The sequence below is a fragment of the Vespula vulgaris genome, chromosome 3 (assembly GCF_905475345.1).
Source record: "Vespula vulgaris chromosome 3, iyVesVulg1.1, whole genome shotgun sequence".
Taxonomy (NCBI): domain Eukaryota; kingdom Metazoa; phylum Arthropoda; class Insecta; order Hymenoptera; family Vespidae; genus Vespula; species Vespula vulgaris.
Genome location: NC_066588.1, coordinates 7,790,636 through 7,815,003, shown reverse-complemented (window position 1 = coordinate 7,815,003; position 24,368 = coordinate 7,790,636). Strand labels below are relative to the sequence as shown.

General features: G+C 34.4%; 1 protein-coding gene across 4 annotated transcripts in view; it reads left to right on the top strand.

Moving 5' to 3' along the window:
• LOC127062105 (cysteine-rich motor neuron 1 protein-like) overlaps window positions 1-24,368 on the top strand; it is a 308,729-nt gene that overhangs the window by 279,510 nt on the left and 4,851 nt on the right. For all 4 annotated transcript variants that reach the window (XM_050989769.1, XM_050989768.1, XM_050989767.1 and 1 more), the window contains exons 7-11: window positions 18,478-18,663; window positions 18,800-19,018; window positions 20,842-21,200; window positions 22,296-22,712; window positions 23,428-23,628. In XM_050989769.1, coding sequence (XP_050845726.1) covers window positions 18,478-18,663; window positions 18,800-19,018; window positions 20,842-21,200; window positions 22,296-22,712; window positions 23,428-23,628 — 1,382 coding nt within the window. The remainder of the gene's footprint in view (window positions 1-18,477; window positions 18,664-18,799; window positions 19,019-20,841; window positions 21,201-22,295; window positions 22,713-23,427; window positions 23,629-24,368) is intronic.

The following is a 24,368-nucleotide window of genomic DNA, read 5'->3' as shown; positions in this document are numbered from 1 at the left end:
TGATGTATTTCCGGGGATTCACGATTTGCATTTTACAACTGGATGGTAGTCGATCCTCTTGCATTCTTTCTTCCTTTCTTTCTCTTCTTTTTTACTTCCTTTTTGAAAATGAAAACATTTGGGTAATGGAGTTCAAAAGAATCGTTGTGTGATATCGAAGAGAGAGGTCTATCTTCTAAAGATTCCTTTTTCATGAAAATAAGAGACGTTTTCTGCGATATATACATACACATACACACACACAGACACACACATGCGACAATGGGAATGAATTCATCGAGTATGAAAATAGAAAATATTAAAACAAATATATATATTCTTTTTATTGTCGAATCAATTGGAACATTCCAATACGTAATCTAATCACGATCCAACAATCTGTAAATTACTTTTATATTTTAATATACATGTATTTTAATATACATAAATATACATACATACATACATATATATTTACATATATACATATATATACACATATTTTTTTGTTTCAACATTTTCCATTTTCCATCAACATTTTCCGAATTCATACGCATTGTCGAATCAATTAGTTCATTCCAATACATAATCTAATCACAATCAAACTATTCATAAATTACTGTTGTTATATTTTAATAGAAAGAAAGAAAGAAAGAAAGAAAGAATAAAAAATCGAATAGAGATTATTTCCGAAATTCATAACTTCATCGAAATATCCTTCGATGAATACCCTTCGAATAATACGAGCTTAACGTGAAAATCGCCGACGATTGAAATTTACAAGAAGGGAGAACAATAAAAAGATCGATCGTCGTAGATTAAATCGAGCTAGCTACGACATATCTAGGATATTCTTATGCATAACAAGTACCATCCGGTAATTTTCTTTCCGGCTTCTTCTAAGGACAAAGTGAGTTTGCCGGGTCACCTTGTTGCACCGTGAAAGAAAAAGAGAAAGAAAAAAGACGTAGATAAAAGAACAGGGATGGAGATAGCTTTGAGCACCTTTGTGCTATCGTCTACTAACCTGCCAACATAAATTCAACGACTACAAAAGATCAAAGTCCTATCGAACAGCCGAACGGTCCGAGCCAATGGGAGCGTAGCTTCTTCTTCTTCATCCTCTCTCTCTCTCTCTCTCTCTCTCTCTCTCTCTCTCTCTCTCTCTATCTATCTATCTATCTATCTATCTATCTCTCTAACTCCTTCATAGCGCACAGGGCCTGCATTATTCATGCCTAACGAACACATCGCTAGTCCGGTCTCCTAACCTCGAGTTTCCCTACCGACCTTCTCTTTACTCTCTCTCTCTTTCTCGCTCTATCTATCTCTCTATGTATCTATCTGACTCTCTCTTGTCCATTCGATACCTCTAACAAGCAGCAAAGTGCCAACTTTCTCATTAAGCGAACCAATCCGTAAGCTTCGATCGATAAGCTGACCTCTCTCTTTCTCTCTCTCTCTCTCTCTCTCTCTCTCTCTCTCTCTCTCTCTTTCGACGTAGTATCGACTCGTCCATGTATCGTATGTGAAAAGCTCGAAAAAAGATACTGATTCTTTCCGTAATACTAATTTAAAGTTTCAAACTATGCAACGTCAATGCCTTTCGTGTTTCGCTTTCAGTAACTTTTACCTATTGGAATAGAATAGATAGAGAAAAGTGATAAGTATAAAAGTAAAAAAGTAAAGGAAGAATGTCTATATGGATAAGTTAAAAGTTGAACGCGCGATAAATAAATGGAAACTGTCAAAAGCTGCTCTTCCGATCGAATGCTTGAAACATTTTCAGAGTTAAATTCACGAGAGTAAAATTTCATGATTTTTACCGAGAAAGAGAGAGAGAAAGAAAGAAAGAGAGAAAGAGAAAGATAAAGAAAAGGGCTCCAATCGAATGGAAACAAATTTTATATCTTTCCTTTTAGCTACGATAAATATGAAGCATCATAAATAATAAATATTGTTTATAACAGTTAATGGTAACGTGTAAATTATTTTTTTTTAAGAAAAATAATGACGAGAGAAGTACTCTTTATGAGATCGTAATACATTCCTTTTGTTTTCTTCAGAGAAAATTTTACTTTTCTTTGAAAGAAGAGAGAAGATAAAGTAAAAAAAGAAAAAGAGAAGAAAGGGAAGAGAGAAAAGCAAACGTTCGATTCTCTTGCATTTTTCCCCCCAATGGACTCTCATTCGTTGGTGGAAATTTCTCTTGGGTGTTTCGTTCTTAAAGACTTCCGAGAAACAGATGATACTTCTTTCTCTCTCTTTCTCCGTCTCTCTCTCTCTCTCTCTCTCTCTCTTTCTCTCTCTTTCTCTATAGATCTCTCTAGATCCCGATCTCACTTTGATGAGAAACTAAAGAAAAAGCCACGAGAGAACGATCATTGACTCAGGAGAGAAAGTTCGATAATCGAAAGGATTTATTTGTCGACAATTTTCTCTCAAACTAATCCCCTAATGTCTTTCCATGTAACGAACTTTAATCATATTTTCTGTTACATAAATTAATAGTTTAACTTTTGCCGATAAAAGAGAGAAAGAGAGAGTTATACAATTATTATTTTATTATGATACTCTTCTGTTCTAGAAATGAATGAACAATATGTGTTTAGAAATATCGAATAATAGACTATCAAAAGTTTAAGCGTGCGTGCTACTATCGAAATATACACTCTCATCGATCTTCGTAGAATACTTTCGTCCGTACGATTAAAATTTCTATACGATTTAATTGTCTCTACGATGTTCACGATATAACTATGTTTCCTTTTCGTTTGTATCTGATAAATCACTTCGCTCGTAGTATTCGTTCTTTAAAATTGTTAATTAAATTTATTAAAAAAATATATCAACGTTTAACCGCGTTCGTTAAAATATTAATTATAATTCTTAATTAAACTCTGAAATAATCAACAAAATCGAATATAAAGTAAACAGTTAATCGTATTATCACAATACCATCATCATTTATGCTATATATAATATGCATTTTTTAACTTTATTTTTAAAATATATTCCATTCATTTATTGATATTGTTTCGTAGATATATATCTTCTTCATTTATCTCTCTCTTTCTCTCTCTCTCTTCTCTCTTCTCTTCATATCCTCTTTATCTTTCTTTCTTATGTTTGAGTCTTTTCCAAAGATAACAAGCTATCCAAGAATTCCTTCTAACCATACCCGGAAGTACATCGTGAGCAATTATAATCTTTCTACCATACATCCTCTCTCTCTCTCTCTCTCTCTCTCTTTCTCTCTCTCTCTCTCTCTCTCTCTCTCTCTCTCTCTCTCTCTCTCTTTCCTTTCGATCATATTCGATAAGGTGAAACGTTATTCGCAGAGCAAACGGTACCTCGAACTCCATTTAGATCTACTTTCCTGTTCCTCGCACAGCTCTTATCCAGCGTATATAAAGAGAGTGGGACGGTCCAGGGCACTCGATAAACGTACGAACAACGATGGCGAAGACGTTCTATGAAAGCTCTCTCAAACTTTGGATTCGAATCGAAATCGCTTTTCTGAAAATTTTCACAACCGTGAAAGGGATAATAGAGAATGGCCGAGTAAAAGTGCTGGTAAGGTTTGTTTGTGAAAGATCGTTTCTTTAAAGAACCACGAATAATATAAAGAAAAAGTTTGAAGATTTTCTTTCGCTTAATTGCAAGTTTCTTTTTTTTTCTCCTTCTTCTTTTTTTTTCTCTTCTTTTCGCGGAAAAAAATTCAAGGGGAATTCGTGAGATCGTCTTACGAGCCAAGTTAAGTAAATAATGTGACTTTTAACATTAAAACAAATGGCAATTGCGTGGAGTAAAGTCTCCGGCTTACTTTGAGACTCATCAAATATACATAACATTTTCTGTTCGTTAATGATATTCCTAAATGCGATGTAGAAACCAAACTTTCCTTACTTTCTTTTTAATGGAAGTTGTTCGTGAATAAGGACGATGCAAATTCTGTTAATTTCTGGAATGAATAAAAAGGACACTCGTTTTGATTAAGAAGAAAAGAGAAGAACAGAAAAGGAATAACAACAACAACAACAACAACAAAAGCATAAAAAAAACAGAGACGAAAGGAAAAGAAAAAAAGGAGAACTTATTACAACAAGAAAATCAATGAATGATTGTAAAATGGCATGTCTAATAATTCGAGGAATAATTTCTTTTGGCTCGTTCGGTTACACTGAAATACGAAATTTATGTTTCACGCTAAACTTTAACGGAGTTGGAGAAAGAGAAGGGGGAAACGATAACGAAATTTCGACGCGTTGCGCGTGCCATCGAAAAATATGAAATAAATAATGGTACGTTGCGGAAGTAACAACGATTTAAGCTAGAGAGGAAGAGAGAGAGAGAGAGAGAGAGAGAGAGGAAAAGAGAGACATAAATAGAGTTAGAGAGAGAGAGAAAGAAAATAAGAGAGAAAATAGTCTGGGCAGAGTGCCAAATAACGGCAACCAATACGTTGTTACGCGGAAGTTCAACGAAGCAAAGAATAAATGAACAAGAGAGATAGGGAGAGAGAGAATGAGAGAGAGAGAGAGAGAGAAAGAGAGAGAGAGAGAGAGAGAGAGGACAGGGGAAAGGATTAGAAAAATCATTAATTCTGCAATTGACCAGATCGTTTGTCTATCGTCTGAAACAATATTTTATTCGGTTTCAGGAACTGATTTTGCTTGAATATATATATATATATATATATATATATATATATATATATACATACACACACACACCAATGTTGATAGTAGTAGCCACGGTACGCGCCGGTTTTAATCGATCATACCGAACAAACGGAACGGGATTGGGTAGGAGTATTTGATTTGCGAATGGGAATACACGAGAAACGAGAAGAGAGGAAGAGAGAGAGAGAGAGAGAGAGAGAGAGAAAGAGAGAGAGAATGAGTGTGAGAGAAATGTATCTCTCGCGTCGTCGACAGAAATACACGCGTAAAAAAAATATGTCACTCGAGGGAAAATTGAGAGAGAGAGAGAGAGGGAGAGAGAGAATACAAACGAAAGAGAGGAGGAGAAAGATGGAGAGAGAGAGAGAGAGAGGGGGAGAGAGAGAGAGAGAGAAACAGCCTGATAGCACAGTAATAGCTTTTCGCGTTTGAAACTACGCGCTACAGATTTGTCGATGGTTTCATAGAGAATTGCTGAAATCGCGCAAACTAAACTAATAAAATTGTCGATTCTCTCATTTATCTTCTTTCTCTTATTCACTCTTCGAATAACGAAATCGCTATGATCGATAGATCTATCAGTAAAATCTCATTTTGTGTGTCTTCTCGATTAGTATTCAGAATAAATCTAATTGGCTACCACATAAATTACTTACACATATATATATATATATGTATGTATGTATGTATGTATATCGCAGATAAACATACAAAAACATATATCTATCATGAAAAAAGGATTAATTGTAATGAATAAAAAAATGAAAACAAGTGATAGACAGAATATGTTATTCCAGCTTCATTTTCTATCTTCTTTCGATGATAATTACAGGACACGCAGCTAGCGTCCATTATTCAAGTCGTGGGTACGCTTGAATAACACACGCACGAGAGCGTCGCTACACGAAAAGTTTAATCACTCAACGCTCACGTTCGTGGCGTTAAAAGTTTTCACGGCGAGCAAGTTTCGCTCTGGTATAGCTACTAGGACGACTAGCTGAGGTTATATGTTATATGTGATGGCGTAATTAGTATACGGTATTATATTGTTAATGCGCTTTCCACCGTGTGGATAGTTCCACGTGAGTACGTTCAAGCACACGACTTATCGTACTCGAAGTTACTACAGCTTTAAACGTTCGCCCAGTGTCGCGTAGTACATAGGTTTCTCGTCAAATTTTTTACCTAAATACTTTTCATTTTCTCTTTTTCTTCTTTTCTCTCTTTTTCTTTCATCTTTTTCATTTTCCTTTTTTTTGTTTTTTTATTTTATTTTCTTTTTATACACAAAAGCTACGTTCGCCGTCGAAATGATGAAATTATCTTTACGTTAAACTTTGTTTCTTTATCTTAAGCTTGACGTGAAAATTCTTGTAGTTGTTAGCATGCTATATTATTGTTATCATTATTATCTTTTATTTATACTTTTTTAAGTTGCTCGTTACATTTAAGAATAATTTATGGGAACGAATGGATCACACACGTACAAATATACACGCAATTCGTTAATCCGTCCTAATATAAAATTATATTTTTATCGACAATTATCGTCGATCGTAATTAAAATGAAAATACACGATGAAATGGTCGTAATCACGTGTGAACGTTCAATAAAAAATTATATCAATTCGAGACACGCGGCGACAATTAATAAATTGAAAATTTTTCTCACGTTGTACACCAGTCGAAATAATTTTAGCCGATGGTGTATATTATTTATAATGCGCGTACTCTCTATGAGAGATGAACTCGTATACACGAGACACAAGTGTGCTTCGTTAGCGTGGATTTAATTTTCCATCAAGTTCTTCACGGTGATTTTTAATATCCATTTGGTTCGTAAACGCAACCCTCTCTTCGTTTCTCATCGTCCGACGGCGACGTCCCTTGTGCAAATTAATGCTATTGGCGCTCGTTGCGAATTAATTTAGCGTGTACTTTAAGCGGCACGATAACGTGCGCTCGCGTTCACGCGACCACGTTATAAAATGGGAGAAGAGAGAGAGAGAGAGAGAGAGAGAGAGAGAGAGAGGAAGAGAACGCGCCTGACGTTAATTGCGACATACTCGATATTACGTACTCGACGTACCGTTCTCGTTAATTAGGACATTACGTTTATCTCGAAATTTATAGACCAACACAAGTAGAAAGAGAATACTTTTTTAATTAATCAAATTCTTAACACGTTCAAGAGACTCCTCTTAATCGTGAAATTTCTTTAAGATTTCGTGCAATAATTCTCGACTTATCTCGATGTTTTACGAATTTCAACGAACCCGTTACACTAACGACTGAAAACGATATATTTTATTAACGGTAAGGATCATTCGTTTATCCCTTATTTATTATTAACATCAAATTCGTGCGATCGAAGATACGATTTCTTTTTTTTTTGTTTCTATACGAACTAAACGATTAAACCGTACGTACACATACACTCTCATATGTACATACAATTCCATAGTTTCACTTTAACTAACGTCCTAATTGAAATAGTCTGCAGATTCGCAGATTTTATATTACGAAAGGAAAAAAAAAAAGAAAAGCAATGAATTGCTATTGAGAGAAGAGAAGAAGAAAAATGTCGAAGACTCTCGGTGAAGAAGTTTGTAAGCGATTGGTGTTGGTAGATACATGCAATGTTCCAAGTAGTATACCGTGGATAAAAGAAAGAGATAGACTGTATTCAGAACGTTGACAATGCGAAAAGGCTACAAGGTTGGTGCTAGGGTCGCTACAGTTAAAGAAGACAAAACAAAAGAACGGAAAGAATTAATAGCACAGCAGGGCCCGACTTTTACGCGGCATTCTGATGCTCTCCGAGTATTCCCGACCTACCCAACTCTGTACTTACTCATCGTATAGTCTCAACCCACTCTTCAACAACCCTCCTTTACCCCTCCTTGAACCCTTCTGCCTCACGGAAACGTATTACTGTAAATGAGTTACCGAGTCCTCGCAACGTCGCTAACGTCGCGAGAAACGAACGTTGGAATTGTGAAAAGAATGGGTAAAAAAGAAGAAAAGAAAATAAAAAAAACGAAGAGAGAGAGAGAGAGAGGGAGAGAGAGAGAGAGAAGGTAAAAAGAAAAAGAGGAGTCGGCTTTTCCTCGTCATATGAGAGAGAAAGGGAAAAAAACGATGAGAGACACGAATTTCAGCACTTCCGTCGCGTTAATGACGCATCTTCTACGTCAGCAAGCATTCCATCGTTTTTTAACAAGTTTTGTCGTTTCTCCTGATAGTCCTCGAGATCGTTTGCCGTGTTAGAAGATCTAGATTTATAACGATCCTTGAAGAGAAAAAAAAAAGGAAAGGAAAGGAAAAAAAAAAACAAACAGAAAGAAAGTAAAAAAATAAAACGAACGAGTTACTATTAGAAGAAAGAGAATGTACAGGTTAATGTCGATCGATGTTCTAAAATTTTGACATTCGTACGAAATTTTCTACAGATATATTCGTAGGAAGTTTCACTGTACCGACGCTTTTACTTATTTTCTCCTCGTTTTGTTCTCCTCGCTCTTTTCATTCTCTTTATAGAGGGAACACGGAAGCGTTCTTATATATTGATTCTAAGCTTTGAAAGTAAACGAAAAGAAAAAGCTCAGGGTCATCCGATAGGAGATTGATGAGAGTAAAGTCTCTTTTCAGGTTGATCAAACACCTAAAAAGCTCGTAAAATCTATCGATCACGAGGAAATATGGTAAGCGGATGTTAGAGGAGGAGGATGGATCTGACATGTCTGTTACGTGAAATAAAGTTCGTAGGAAAGAATCGAAGCTCTTTGTTTGAGGCATGTCAGACTCTAAAATCAAAATTAAAACGGACGATTTTCAATTGATCCGTAATATAACGCGAAACGATTTGAATCAATCTGAAACGTTTGTAAAGAAATAAAAGAAAATATCCAGTGGAATAGTAAATCTCATTGCGTTCTCTTCTCAAAGGTATGCTCAGAAAATTGGTAGAATGGTTGGCACACGTTGGCGATCGTCTCTCGTTTCATTATAATAAAGTTCGCGAAGCGCGAAACAGTTGGTAGCAGCAGCAGCAGCAGCAGCAGCAGCAGCAGCAGCGGTAGCAATAGTAGTCGAGTCTTGCTGTAATGCGAATTTTGCTGTATAAGAAAGGTAGAATGAAAAGAGATTTTCTCTTAAGGGACGACAATGACGACGAACGACGAGAAAGGGCCGTTGGCCCCTCTCTCTCTCCCTCTCTCTCTCTCTCTCTCTCTGTTACTTCCCTTTTCTTTCTCAAGAGTCCCTCTTTACATTCTTCTCGAGAAGAAAAACGCCTACGACGACGACGACGACGACGACGACGACGACTAATATCGTCGTCTAACATCAACTTCTCGCGTCTTCGAGTTTACTGGGGACGCCAAGCAGCAACAGCTAGCAGTAACACGGCGTTAACCCGTTAACGTGAACCCTCCTTGCACCGTTGCACACTCGAGCTACTAATTTACCAACGGTATACGAAGGCTCGCTTTGCCACGGTGCTGCTGCTAACCTTCGTCCTTCAGTAATGACGTCAAAGCAAATGGTCTCTCGGTACTTCTCTTACACACGGCATCACGAAATTTCTGACTCGCACGTATACCCTCTATCCTCGTCATCCTCACCCTCTCTCCTTTACCACTTACCCTCTTCTATTTCGTTACCACTACTTTCTCCTCTCTGGCATTCCTCTCTCGTAGCATTGCCACCAGGCAACCCGTGAAACTCGGCTAATTTAAGTTACTTTGACAATGCCGCGACGCTCCCTGAGAATCCAAATGACGCGGATTAATCCGACGTTAAACGTTTCTCTTATACGCAAGAGTAAAATGCTATGGTTACGTATAAAACGAGAGCTCGTTGAATATATTCTTAAGTAAAAATAATACATATGTTTATTCAAGTGCAATTAACCATTTTATAAACGACTCTATGCGATAAAAATGTGATGTGTTTTATATAAACGTTTTCTATGTATCGATATGCGGTATTAAGATACATCACATCCCCCTTCCTCCACCTCTTGCAACTTTTTTTAATTTAATTCACGTTTAGAATGTTACAATTTCTCTTTCTCCGCCATGCGTTATTTAATCAAATTTATGTTTACCTTCATTCGTTTCATATTGGTTATTGATTTTGTTAATAAATCGTTATGCTACTCTATCATATAAAAAAATCCATTCCTGAAAATATGATTTTTATTTCTAGTTTCGAATCTCGCGATTTCTACATTAGTCTTTCTTAACACATGTTGTAGAAAGTTTTCAATATTATCTGACTTTTTAATCGATAACCCTTTCTATCAATCATACATTTATATCTTTCGATCATCTTTTTGTTTTTAATTACGATCGTTTCGATGACGTTATTACTTTATAAATATAATAAGCACGATATTTTTCATTCCCTATCATTCTCGTTAAGCTTTGTTTCGTGTTTATCGTTTATATAACCAAATACAGGGCGTCTCGTATCGAAAATCAGAATATAGCAGAACGAATGAAGCTAAAGCTTTGATATCGGACAGGCGAAATATCTAGAAATGTATGGAATATCAAAACTCTCGGTTAGAGAGAGAATATTGGTATGACGTGAGCAACAGAACGTAAGAATCGAATAACATATCTCGTTGATCCCTACAGAAAGCCCTCTCTCTGGAAAGAATCACGTGTACGTCCATTCTTGAAAATATGATGCTCACATTTCGAATCTCGCGATTGCAACATTAAACTTTGTTAACGTGTTATCGACTGATAGTAGAAAATATTTTTAACATTTTGATATCAGATGACTGATTATTAACGTTTTAATCGACAAATAAAGAAACAGAAAAATTCATTATATACAAAATATATGTCTTGAATATAACTTACAAGTTACAAAACATCTTCGTATCGCGATTACAATATTAATTCGATCCGTTGGACAATTAATTACTACGTTTTCAATACTTTCTTAATAATACGATACTCTAAAATATTTTAATATAACGCGACTGATCGTTAACTCCTTGATCAATAAATAAAAAATTGCATTTTTATAATAGATTTTCTTCTCTAACTTTCAATTGCACTTTGCAATTGCACGAATATCATCTGATAAATATTCTTTGCAAACTGCGAGCTATTTACCAAGTTCGTTTTGTTACAATGCGTGTATTTAAATAGAATGAAGAAAGTTCGAATGGTTCTCCAATTCTTTGTCACTTTAAACTGGCGAAAAGGATGTTACACGTGTAACTATGTACTATGTTACTATGTAAATGTACACACACATATATATTTTTTTCTTTTCCTATCACGATACAAGAACATTTCACGAATTTGTTTCTTTTCTTATCCACTTCCATTACTCGAACGACTCTCCTCACGATTCTGGATTCAGCAATTTCGCTGTCCGGAGATTTTGGGTAACGATAAGATCGTCCTCGTTATGGAGAAGGAAAGGCCGGCAAGTTTTCGGTGTCGGTGCTCGACGTGACCGAAGAGAATACCGGTCAAAGGTCGTTTCTCAACTCGGTCCTTACTCGCGGGAGGATTACGAGTCTCAAGGGTGAAAGCTTCTCTCTCTCTCTCTCTCTCTCTCTCTTTCTCTCTCTTACTCCCTCTTTCCCTCATAAACAAACGAAAACGCGTGCCATGATATCTGCAAACTTCACAACATATAACACAGATCAGAGGAGAACGAATTCCAAGTTTCCTTGTTGTTATTGTGAAGTTTATCATGCCTGTTATTTCATTCGTTATCTCTTTCTTCAGTCAAGAAGGATTCTTCTTTCTTTTGCACAATGAACAATCCCTATGATCGCTTATCTTCTCTTTCTAGTTGTTTTATCATTGATTGCTTATCTTGGCTAACGAATGGGTTTACTCGTAACTCTCCCCAAGGTGAAGACCATGTTCTCTGATTCTTTCTTTTCTTTTTCTCTAATTTTGTTTCTTCCTTTTCTTTTCTTTTCTTTTCTTTTCTTTTTTCTTTTTTTTTTTTTTCATTAAAGCAAGATGAGTACTATTTTGTAGCGAAGAGAGAGCTGCTGTTTGTCTATGTCTTTTAGATTTTAATCTCAAACAGGATGAGTATATTTTTTCTTTTGTTATTATTATTATTATTGCGATTATAATAATGAATAATTATTAATATTTTTCTTAATATTTTATATTTGATAAAATTTTGTAGAATTACTTGATATTCGGATTAATTCATAGGTTCTATTTAGATAAGAGTCTTATAAAAAAAAAAAAAAAAAAAAGAAATGAAATTAAATTCTAATGGTGTAAAAAGAGATGAAGTCTAGATCAATCATTTAATCTAAGATTATCGGTATTGGTTCGAAAAAATGAAAGTGAACTCTTTCCATGAAAAGTTTACACTGATCCGACGACGAGAAGCTATTACCGAAATCTTACCGGAGAAGATTGCCAAGGCTTCTCTCTGTTTGATTTTATAGCTCGAGGGTCAGAAAAGGAGCTCAAGAAAAAAAAAATAAGGTTGATTCGCGATCGATCCACACGTATTGGGAATGTTCACGTACGGTTGCGTGTAATAGGACTTTTCTTTGAGAAATCTCTTAAAAAAAAATATCCATGATGAAAAGTATCTTATAACTTCTTTCGCATGAACTCGATATGATCAAAAAATAAATAACCATTGAAACGATCCTCACTTTCTCTCTCTCTTTTCAATTTTACTATTTCCATTAACAATTCCAATTTCCAGTAAGATTAACGATAATTATGTCGAATATGTATACTCATGATTAACATGTACATATATAAAAATTACTACGTATTAATATGTATATCCTTGACATGTGCATTATATATTCATAACATATACGTTATATAGTAAATGAATTTTCTTTTTTTTAAGAAGTTTCAAAAAATGTTAAGATATTTTCAAAGAATGAAAAGATCTACGAGATGAAAGAGATCACCAAACCATCTTCGACGATTGACCGTGCATATAGAAGAGGAAAAAAGAAACAAAAAAAAAGAGGAGAGAGAGAGAAAGAAAGAAAGAGAAAAAAAGAAGGCTCGGGCAAAGCTTCATAGAGTCATAAAAGTGGAATTACGAGAAAGGGAGAGAAAGAGAGAGAACTTTGTAAAGAGGAAAAGGAGGAAGGTAATATCGTTCGCGAGAGGATGCCGCAGGCTTCGAGCGACAACATTACTTTCACCATAACTCCAGCGCTTTTTCGTGCTCGATCGACCTTCCTATCTATCTATCTATCCTTCAGCCGTTCTTCTATTTATTCAGAGACACCAAGGACACGCGTTCAACGTTTACGCATAAATCCAAGAACAAATCCCCTTTTCCATATAGTTCGACATGTGTAATAACAAAATAGAAAACAATCGTTTCTCACATTTTTCCAATTTCTTAAAAAAAGTTTGTAAATATTTTCGAGCTCGTGTCTCGCAAACTTTTCAAAGAGAAAACCTTCTTCTTGTCATCATCAGACTTTGTTATATATAAAGTTTCGTGAAGACCCTTTAGAAACGCTTTATTTACGTATATCGTTCAAGTATAACGAAAAAAAAAAAGCAAAGGAAAAAAGAAAAAAAGAGAAAGAAGAAGAAGAAGAAGAAGTTATGACTTTCCTGCTGATAATCGCATCAGGAAACATTAACTAGTCGGTATTTCTTTAAAGTAGATAAAAATCTCTCTCTTGAAAGAAAAAGAGAGAGAGAGAGAGAGAGAGAGAGAGAGAGAGAGAAAGAAAGAAAGAAAGAAAGGGAAAGTTTTTAGCAGAGGAAGAATAAGTTTAAAAAGAATGCGAAGTTTGCCAACGACGTTGGTTGCATGTTGACGCAAAGAGAAAGAAAAAGAGAGAGAGAGAGAGAGAAAAAGAGAGAAAGAGAGACTAGAGGAAAAAAGTTGAGGGTGTTGCGTTGGGAAAGACGGTAAACAAAGGAGAAAAGGGCTGAAAGTGGGAGTGTGAGGAGTTGAGAAGGCAGTGCACGAACAGAGAAGAACGAGACGAGAATGGGACGAGAAACGAGGGATGCTGTGCTCTGTACCACTAACACCAATAACAACACAGACACACTAATACCAATTCACACGGAGTCTCGCGTCGTGGCTTATAAGAGTTGGCTTTGCCCTTCCTAACAATAAGCTCATTCGGTATGCAAGACTTGCAAGCTTGCGTCCAGCAGAAGGGCTAATGCAATCTTTCGTGAAGCAGCGAGCGTCCTCTCGTATCCAAGCTGGCCGACGACGCTTTTATTCACCTTGACGGTATTCTACCGAAGCTCTACGAGCTTTCAAGCTACCACGTTAGTCGTACTAGGCTTGCGTTAACGTTAACGTTAATGTTCCAAGTGAAACCACGACTGGACCGATCCTATCGTCCATCCTCTATGTGCCTAGATTATCGAGAAAATTTACAAAGGACGTTACTTGAATAAAATTTCGTCTCGGACCTTCGTCAAGAAAGTGTTACCGTTCTTTTATTCTCTTTCTTTTTCTCTTTCTCTTTCTCTTTCTCTCTTTTTTTTTTTTGTTTGTTTTTCTTTCTACCTATTTTTCATAAACGATGCGATTGATTCCGAGATAGGTGGAGAAAAATAAAGAGGGATTGATAGATAGATGGAGAGAGTTAAAGAAAAAAAAGATATGGCGAAAATTCGGCGCGCATATAAGGGAGACTAATTTTTCATTTCAAACGTGTCAGCTTTGATCACGAACGGTATAAATCCTAGAAACAATTAACATTGTTCTACAGTTAGAGACGTTGCTATAACTCAAACGTCGCTCGTAATTCACTCTCGTATCCGATCACAGTAACAGATCAAGGTTCAAACGTTCGGCCATTAAAAAGCGAGTGGAAAGTTGGAAGCATAGATTGAACAATAATAATAGTAGTGGTAGTAGCGATGGTAGTAGTATTAGCAGTAATAGTAGTAGTAGTAGAGGCAAGTTTTGGTCAGACGGTAACCAATCGAGAGATTTGTTCGAAGCACGCGTTAGAACTCTCCACTCTCCTAACGCTACTGACCTAACGTTTGCTATCTACTTTGCGAACGCGTTTTCCCATCGTCAGCATTTTACTCGAACGCGACAAAGAGACTCGTCGTGTGCTTTTGTGTTGCAGCATGAAAGTGCAGTTTTCTCCAACGAACGAACTAGCACAGCTCTCTTTTTAACCCTCGAATCGAAGCATTCGGGCGTAACGAGCAATTCCATTAAATCCTGTGAACGTAGATACGCGTATATATGTGTGTGTATATCTCTATATGTATACTTTTATATATGTATATATATATGCGTGATCGTATATACCAAGTACAAAAGGATATCGGGCGTGGATAAGAGGACGTGCTCTGGTCGTTCTCTCTCTATCTCTTTTTCTCTCATATTCTCTCATTCTCTCTCTCTTTCTTATTCTCTTTCTCTCCGGGCATACCCGGAATACGATGACTCCGATACGACCATTCTTTCGCGATTTAATTTTCACCGAGCTACGAAACGACCCACTGAGCACGTGTAACCTGTCCCGAGCAATTTGTAAGAGCGTTAGCCGAAGGTCCGGGAACTCGAAAGATTAACGTTGGATCCTTCCGATCGAATCGTTTCTTCGAATTTACCATTCTACTACATTCCTCCTATGAATACGCAAAGAAACAGAGAGAGAGAGAGAAAGATATGTATGTATGTGTACGTTCAACGTTTCAACGAAAAACTACTGAATGAATATCATTATTAAATCTATTTATACGATTTATACGATTAAACAATCTTTTTTAATTGAAATATAAAATAATATTATTTTATTAATTTATAAATCTTTCGGCTCGAACATAAGCTTTTAAATCTATGTTAATAACGTTCCGTCCGAACCGGTCGAGTCACAGATTTTAGCGAACTCGGGAGAGAATGATCGAATAGAAAGATTATTCTGTACGATGATTTCGTGTCACGACAGATTAGGATTTTAAGTCTTTAACTAAGTTCTTCTTTTTAAGCTATAGCCTTTATGCCATGCAATAAAGGAATAAGAAAGATAGGTGGTCGGAGAAACTATACGCTTTAAAAAAACAGGACGATTATTTTTCATTATACCATTTAGGTAAAAAATCGTTCGTGATTTTCATCGTTCGCCATTGCACGCGAAAGATGTATGAAAAATGGATACATAAAATACTACTTGCTTTCGATACAAAAGTTTTTATAATCACTTGCTTGGTTCTGTTGAGATCCCAAAAAAAAGGATTTATTCAATTAATAATTATATCTCATTAGTTCCGAGTTTCCTCGTTTTTCTTGATTCTTATCAATTTCCTGTCTTTCATGACGATCAGCTTCGCCGAAAGATATGTTAGCATTTTTTTTTTATCTCGCGAAAAAGTTTTTGATCTGCGTCATTACTTAGACTGTTCATTGACCGAATTCTTATGCTCAACGATCAGTCGTCAGCGAATTTTGTTTTGCGAAAAGTTTTTGATCTGCGTCTCGAACTAGGTTGTTCATTGACCGAATTTGTATGCCCGATGATTTGTCGTCAGCGAATTTTTTCTTACGGAAAAGTATTCTGAATAAAACGAATATATATATGTATATGTATATGTATATGTATATGTATATGTATATGTATATGTATATGTATATGTATATGTATATGTGTATGTATATATCGGATATTATAATAACAATCTCATAAAATTCTTTGCATAATGATCTAAAATGAAAAAAAGAAGAAGTAATGGTAGTTGAAAATAATTAGATAATGGTCGAATAGTTAGCGGTCGAATTTCTGCTTGATAAATTTTATTAATGGTTGGTTAATTATCAGTTAAAGTATAATATCCATAAAGTTCATGAGAATTGATAAAACATTGTCTATCGACCCGATGGAAATTTTTATTAAAAATTCGTTCCTTCTAATCTGATTTCGTACGTCATTTTACAATGAATAATTGAAATAAACATTCTATCTCTCTCTCTCTCTCTCTCTCTCTCTCTCTCTCTCTCTCTCTCTCTCTCTCTCTCTCTCTTTCTCTACCCCTACGTTCTCTTTTCAAAAAAAGAATTCACTTCGATGAATTCATGATAAAAGAAAATGTAGGTCCACCATTTCAAGAATACACGTGGTCATTATAAAGTTCTTGTGCAACTTGAAATAATAATTTCTTTTCTTTAGAAAGATAATAGCTATCGATAAAATCCTTCACAAAGATAATTTCTTCAAGTTCTCCTCTTGTCAAACACATAAAAGACTTCCTCGGTTCAAATTATTTCCTTTCTTTTTTATTAAACGATTCAAAAGAACGTATTTTTGAAAGCTCAGAATCGACTTTTTCAAATCGATACGATGTCATGAACAATAGAAAATTTTTAAAGCCCCTGTATATAGATACAATCGTATGTACGATCGTATTGCCTATAATCAGGGGCTTTAGAAAAGCTTTTCAGTCTAATACACGATAAATGACTGACAATTATATGTATAGAATATCATCTGTCTCCAGCCGTGATACTTCAAATTCGTATTATTAATTATAAATTAATAAATAAAAATAAATTTGATTTGTTTTTTTCCATTTTTACGATATACCTTTATTAATTTTATGATCTATTAAACACATCGAATTAAAATTTGGATAAATACATATAATCCTATATATAATATCTCAAAGGTAACAAGGTTTTTAATATTTTACAATATTTTTAATATTTGATCTATAATCTTGTATTTTTATTGCCTTGACTTCGCATAGTCGAGTGAAACTATCTCACAGAGAGGTACGCGAAAGATTTCGGATCTAGGATTGGATCGTGTTCTCCATTTACGAAACGCGTACGCTTCACCTACCTTCAGTACCGTTTTGCAATAAGAACATTCCGAGCGCATAACGCAAATGCCGCACGCTCTTCTCTACGACCTTTTAATAAATGGTTCTTCTATCTCTCCGTCTCTTAGACGCGCGCGAGTGCACGCACGAGCAGCTCTTAAACTCAAGCAGAACTATGCAAATTACGATTTGCGACGAACGAGATAGAAAAGCCGACTCGAGGATCGTCGAGTCTTTCAATTCAATTCAAGTTCGCCTAGAATTTCTTTTCTCTGATCTTTTTTAGAAAAAAAAAAAAGAAAAGAAAAAAAAAGAATGAAAAAGAAAAGAAAAAAAAAGAAACAAAATTACAAATTACAATAATTGTAGCGATCTAAATAACAAAAGAATTACATATTTCTTCTTTCGCCTCTATATTGTTTGAAAACGAATGAACGAATAAAAGACAAACTTCATCCTATTTCTAAGACAAAAAAGACGCGTGAAATTTAAATACCGAACAGGAATATAGATTTTTTTTCAATTTAAATTATAACAAATGTGTGAGCTTTCTATCGATTTATCGAATACGACCTTTTCCAGCATGAAAACTGTCCGAATGAATAAATTTATCTCTCTACCTCTTTCTCTCTCTTTCTCTCTCTCTCTCTCTCTCTCTCTTTTTTTTTTCAATTACCAAAGTGACTAAAATTAATCGCACATAATGTAATTAACTGCACGGTGCTGCACGAAACTCAACCGCACGTGTAATTGAACGTATCCAGACTTTTTTCTGACGAAAAAAGAAAAACGAAAGGAATACGTAGGGAAACAGAAAAAGGTGCAAGAAGAATATATCTTCTTTCGTGGGCAGATATTTTCAACGAGTAACATTACGGCTTACAGTTTTCATCCGGCGATGTTTCTTATTTTAAAAAGAGAAAGAAAGCAAGAAAAAAGAGAGAGAAAAGAGAGAGAAAAAGAAAGAGAATATATACTTCTCACTCGCACACTCATGTTTTTCTTTCTTTTCCAAGGACTCCTGCATGGCTCGCGATGTCCCGAGGACAGCGTGGAAAATGAAAATGGCGAGTGCAAATGCTCTCCGACGTGTCCTTCACCACCGGTCTGTTCTGAACCTGAACAACGTCTGTTACTGACAAGAAATGCAATTCCTGGGACACCCGGTAGATGTTGCCCACGTTATAAATGTCTTCCCTCAGGTAATACCTCATATCGTCTAATAATTATAATAATTACGATAATTACAAAATTATAGGCATTGAAAAAAATTGTTTGAAAATAAAATACAAATTATTGATATAATTAAGTAATAAAGTGTATCAATTCTAATAACAGGACATCAGCAAGATGGACATCAAGAAGGACAGGATCAACAGCAGAGTTCGGAAAACGGTTGTCCCAGGGATAGTGTTCCAAGTGAAGATGAAGTATGCAAATGCGTACCTACCTGTCCACCTGCGTCTTGTAAACCAGGTGAACGTGCCGTTGAGGTCAGGCGAGCTGTACCTAATACGCCTGGTTCCTGCTGTCCTCTTTACGATTGTGTAGCTTCAGGTAATTAAGAAAAGGAAAAAAAAATCTTAATACAAATCCTGCTTATTAACTGGCGAAACATAAAAATGAATAAACAATCTTATTTATTAAATCTTAATCTTATTAACGAATATGTATACTCGTTATCTTATACACGTATAGATATAAATTATTACATTTGTTAAAATTACAAGTGAACCTTCTTTGATTAGATTTAAAATTCTAAAGATCTTGTTGAAAGAAGAACCGATAAAAGTAAATGAAATTTATGGCGTTCCATTCACAGGAGTATAGGTACGATAATAAAATTAGACTGGTCAAGTTACGTGGTTCACCCTGTATACATGTACATACAATATCGGGTCGATATCTCGAATCTCCATTCTCTCCCTCTCCCAATCACAATTCCAATCGTCGTCCACACATTCTCTTCCTGTCTCTCTCTCTCTCTCTCTCTCTCTCTCTCTCTCTCTCTTTATCATCCCTCTGTCTTTTACTCTCACGTCACTACACATGTAGATATACACGTGTATATAGAGTATCAATACCAAGTAACAATTTTCTACCCTTAGAGACACACGATCCTAAGTGTTTCTTCGTGATAGCACTAAGACCACGCTATTTCCATTTCTTTTTTCTCGAGGAATCTCGAGAGAGATAGGAAAATAAACGAGCACGTCTTCGAATCGACAGAGACGGAAAAAGAGAAAAAAGCGATTAGGTTGTGCTGCTTAGACAAATGGAAAAAAAGAAAGGGTAGTATTTGGAAGAAAAGATTTTTAACTACCAAGCTAACAAAGGTGATCACCCATTTCTCTCTCTCTCTCTCTCTCTCTCTCCCTCTCTCTCTCTCTCTCTTTCTTTTTTTTTCTTAAGAACTTCGATACTACCTGTTGAATTTTAATGAGCTTACTCTTATCTTGCATCCCTCTCTCTCGGAACTTAATAACATTGGCCATATTCACATTGAAATTTCATAATCATTAAAACTTAACCATAACCTTAGCTATACAAGATTGGATTGGAGATTCAAAGTTCGAAAGGAAAGTCTAAGGAGAGTATCCGATCGTCGATCGAACTTAACTACCTTCTCTAATCCGCTCTCTAATCCACGAGGAAACAAGTAACGACATCGACGTTCGCTTTTAATCGATTACCTTTTAATTATGGTTCAAGCGTAATGGGCAAATATTGACTTGTGGTAATGCTCCTAGTGCTAGTGGTTAATACTAGTTAGATAACGCGGTAATTTCATATCACGCTTCATTATGATCATATTTTAAATTGTATCAAACTTTGACCCCGTCGCTTATATTCCTACGTTCTATTAACAGTTTTTAAATATCGCCTGGCATTTTAACTAACAGGGGAGCTTCATTACCTTACTTTTTAATTATTTCCATACGTCAATTAATTCATGTAATTTCTGAGAATTAATATATTCAATTTTTTTATAACACCAGAATTACCACCAGAAAACCGATCGAAATGAAGGATTTTAGATTCATCTAGTGTTATATCAAAACATTTTTATTGTAAAACCAAATGAATTGAAAATAATAACAAATAAAGTGTTTTTATTTTCTTCTCAAGTACCCACCAAATAATTGATCGATTTGATAAAAGTAGGATTTGATGAAAAACTATTCTAGTGTTAATCTTTGCTTTTTTTCTTCCTTTAATTTTTCAATCAATCCTTTTTCAATCATTTTCGTTTGGAATTCAAATTTTTCTTTCATTTTGAATATGATTTTTATTATTTTAATTAAAAAAATATTTGTAAAAAATATTGTATTTGTAAAAATTAAAGTTAACGAATCAATTAAAAATGTTGAATCTTACAGAATCCGTATACTGGATCGAAACGGAAGAGGGTAGCAATACCGGGAATTGTTTCTTCAAGGATGGGATTTTCCGACGAGTTGGTGAACATTGGAAAGAGGAACCTTGTGTAAATTGCACATGCCAGGAGAATGGGCAAGTGTCCTGTCAAGCGATCATGTGCAAATTTTGTGCAAACGCAATACCACCAGATCCAGGCGAATGTTGCTCTCACTGTCCACAACCAACGAGTTCGACCGATGTCGATGTCGATAACAAGTCGATTTGCAAGACTCCTTTGATCGACTGTAACCTCAATTGCGATCGTTATTTGACCGACGAGGACGGCTGTCAAATTTGCGAATGTTACGAATCAACAAAGGTCAGTCTTTCTCCTATTTTTTTTTTTTTTTTTTTTTGTTATTTTCGTCGAACATTTCTTCTATTCTATTATATTTCTTTATTTTAATACTTTCTATATAATCCTATTATCTTTTGTAATTACAATATAAAATTATGTAAAAGTTTTATATCTATACAGATATAACGTAAGCAAACATTAATTTTTAAATATAAATTAGCAATTAATTTTTGTAACGAAACGATCACATAAGAGTTACAAAATATAAATATATTAATTTTTCAATAAAAAATTTACATGACATTACGAAGGATTATAATATTTGTGATATAATATTTTTGTAAACTGTGAGAAGAACATGACAGATTTTTTAGAAATTTCTTTTCGATGCTAATATGAGATTATCGTTTTTATACTTTGTTTTTTCTTTGTAACAAAGAAAAGATCAAATCATTAATAGCAAGTTTGATATCATACGAGTTCGAATTTCGACGTATAAATGGGTTTTATCGCGAGAAAGAAATTAAACAAATTTATTTAAAAAAAAAACGAATCCATACTTTAAAAAATTTTTTTAAGTAAAAAATAATAAAAAATGAAAGCTTCTAACTAAAGCACACGAAACACCGCGTCAAAAGCAAGAAATTCCATCGAGGAAAATTAAAAAAGCTCGTCTACCATTCTATATTTGTCACCTTTGACGGTATAAATTTTCCCCGTTTCATCCGTTCGTGTTTTTGACGCTACAACTATTGTTATCTTTTTAACGTTTGTCTCGACCAAATATAGACATGATTTTGAATCTTCAATAAAATATGAAAATATTCTAGCTGATATAATCGAAAAAAGGAAGACTTGAAATTTTCAAAAGAGTTAAAAAATCTGGAATAATAAACAAAGTTCTTTTGTTACTTTTAAACTAATAATAAAGTATTACTATTATCATCTTTATCATTATCGATCTAATTTAACAAAATATAGATATTAAATAGAATTTCTATTTAAGAAAATTCACGAATATAAATAATTTATTTCTTTCCTGTCGTTCTACTGTATTGTTAAAAAAAAAAATCACTTCCTTATTTCATCTAAAAACAAGGAAAATTTTATTTTCAGAACGAAATAGTCCACACACCATTCGAAAATGACAAACATTGTCCAGAATTATCAAACTGTGAACTGAACTGCGATCTCGTAAAAGACGAGAGTGGATGTTCGATTTGTACCTGCCAATCAACATCAAATTCATCGTCACCATCACTGTCACCTCAACGACATCAACAAAATTCGAGTGTCTCTTCGTCGAATCGGACATTGAGCCATCCAAATGTCGAGAGTTTCGAAAATGACGACGATAAGAAAATCGTCTGTCCCGAAGTAAAGTGTGATCTTCATTGCGAACATGGTCTCATGATGGACGAGAACGATTGCACTTTATGCGAGTGCAAACAGCTTCACGAGGACTGTCCTCTGTTCGTGGGATGCAAGAAAAAATGCAGATTCGGTTACAGAACCAACAAACGTGGCTGTCCGGTAACAATCTTTTCCTACTTTTTATGTTATCCTGTTGTTTTCTTTCTTCGTTTTTTTAAACTTTAGTCTTCAATTTAAAGAATTATGAAATTGAAAACTTATAACTATTTTGCAATTGTCTCAAATGAATTAATTAAAATACTTTCTTTTACGAGATGAAATCATTTTTATCAATTATTTGATCACTCGAAGCTTCTCAAAATGATTTTCTCTGATTATTCGATGAATGAAAATTAACTTTCTAAGACTCAATCTACTTTTGTCTATGTTTATAAAAAAAACATTACGTAAAACATGTAGTATAACTTTTACTAAAATACAACTACACCTACACTATACTGAATATAATTTAATATTTATATTAAATTAATTAATTTTACAATAATAAATTAAATAATTATAATAAAAAAAAATTGAAGATTTGAAAAATATTAACGAATGTACGAGCGTGCAAATATATAAATATAAAAAATCATATACTATATAAAAATATATTTATATATTTATATAAAAATTATATATATATATATATAAATATATAAACAATAAAACTTGTAAGTTGTGTAACTTTATAAAGAGTTAATTATATAAATAGTTATAACATACACATATATATAACACACACATATATATGTAATGAACGAAACGTCAAATAAAGGAGAAAAGAAAGAAGAAATAAACAGAAATAGAATTGTTCGTTTTTCTTCATTTTCAGATATGTCGCTGTCGTGCGAGTTGCATCAACGACAAGAACGAACCAATACAGGAAGGTGGAAACTGGCTACGAAACGCTTGCACGACTTGCACGTGCGAGGTAGGCGGGAGAGTAAATTGCAAGGAGACCGTTTGTTCGGTGGCCTGTAGCGATCCTTTACCCCCGGAACCAAACACATGCTGCCCAGTTTGTCCGATCACGGTAAGTTGATCAACTCGATCTTTCTTTATCGAAAATCGAACAAACTCAACTTCTATTAACCAACAACTTCAAATATTTCGAACTATATCCGTGATAATAAATAAAAAAAAGATCTTCTATAATAGTAATAATCTAATTTAATACTATTTTACTAATCCTTTACTTAGATGTATACCTTGGTGAGTCACCTAAAATCTAACCAACCAATTTCGATAATATACTAAAAATAAATTTCTACATTGCAATTTTTGGATTTTTCCAATGCAAAAAAAAGATCTTCTATAATAGTAATAATCTAATTTAATACTATTTTACTAATCCTTTACTTAGATGTATACCTTGGTGAGTCACCTAAAATCTAACCAACCAATTTCGATAATATACTAAAAATAAATTTCTACATTGCAATTTTTGGATTCATTGCAATGCAAACATTGCAAACGAAGTATTTTGCAATTTAATATTAATCACAATTTTTCTGTTCTCAACGCGAATTTATCGTTAAAAGAGATTTATCGTATATAGAGATTGAATAGCATAGAAATTGAATGGAGGGATATTTATGTTAATTTTGATAATCGAAGGGAATTTTTGCGAATGTATATATTTTATATTTTATTCGCCATCTAATATTAATTACGTTTTTTTTATATCGATATACTGAGAACGTCCCTTTGAACGATAAAAATAAATCTCTGCGTAAGAATATATACGATTAAAAGCAAAAAGCGTATTTTTTA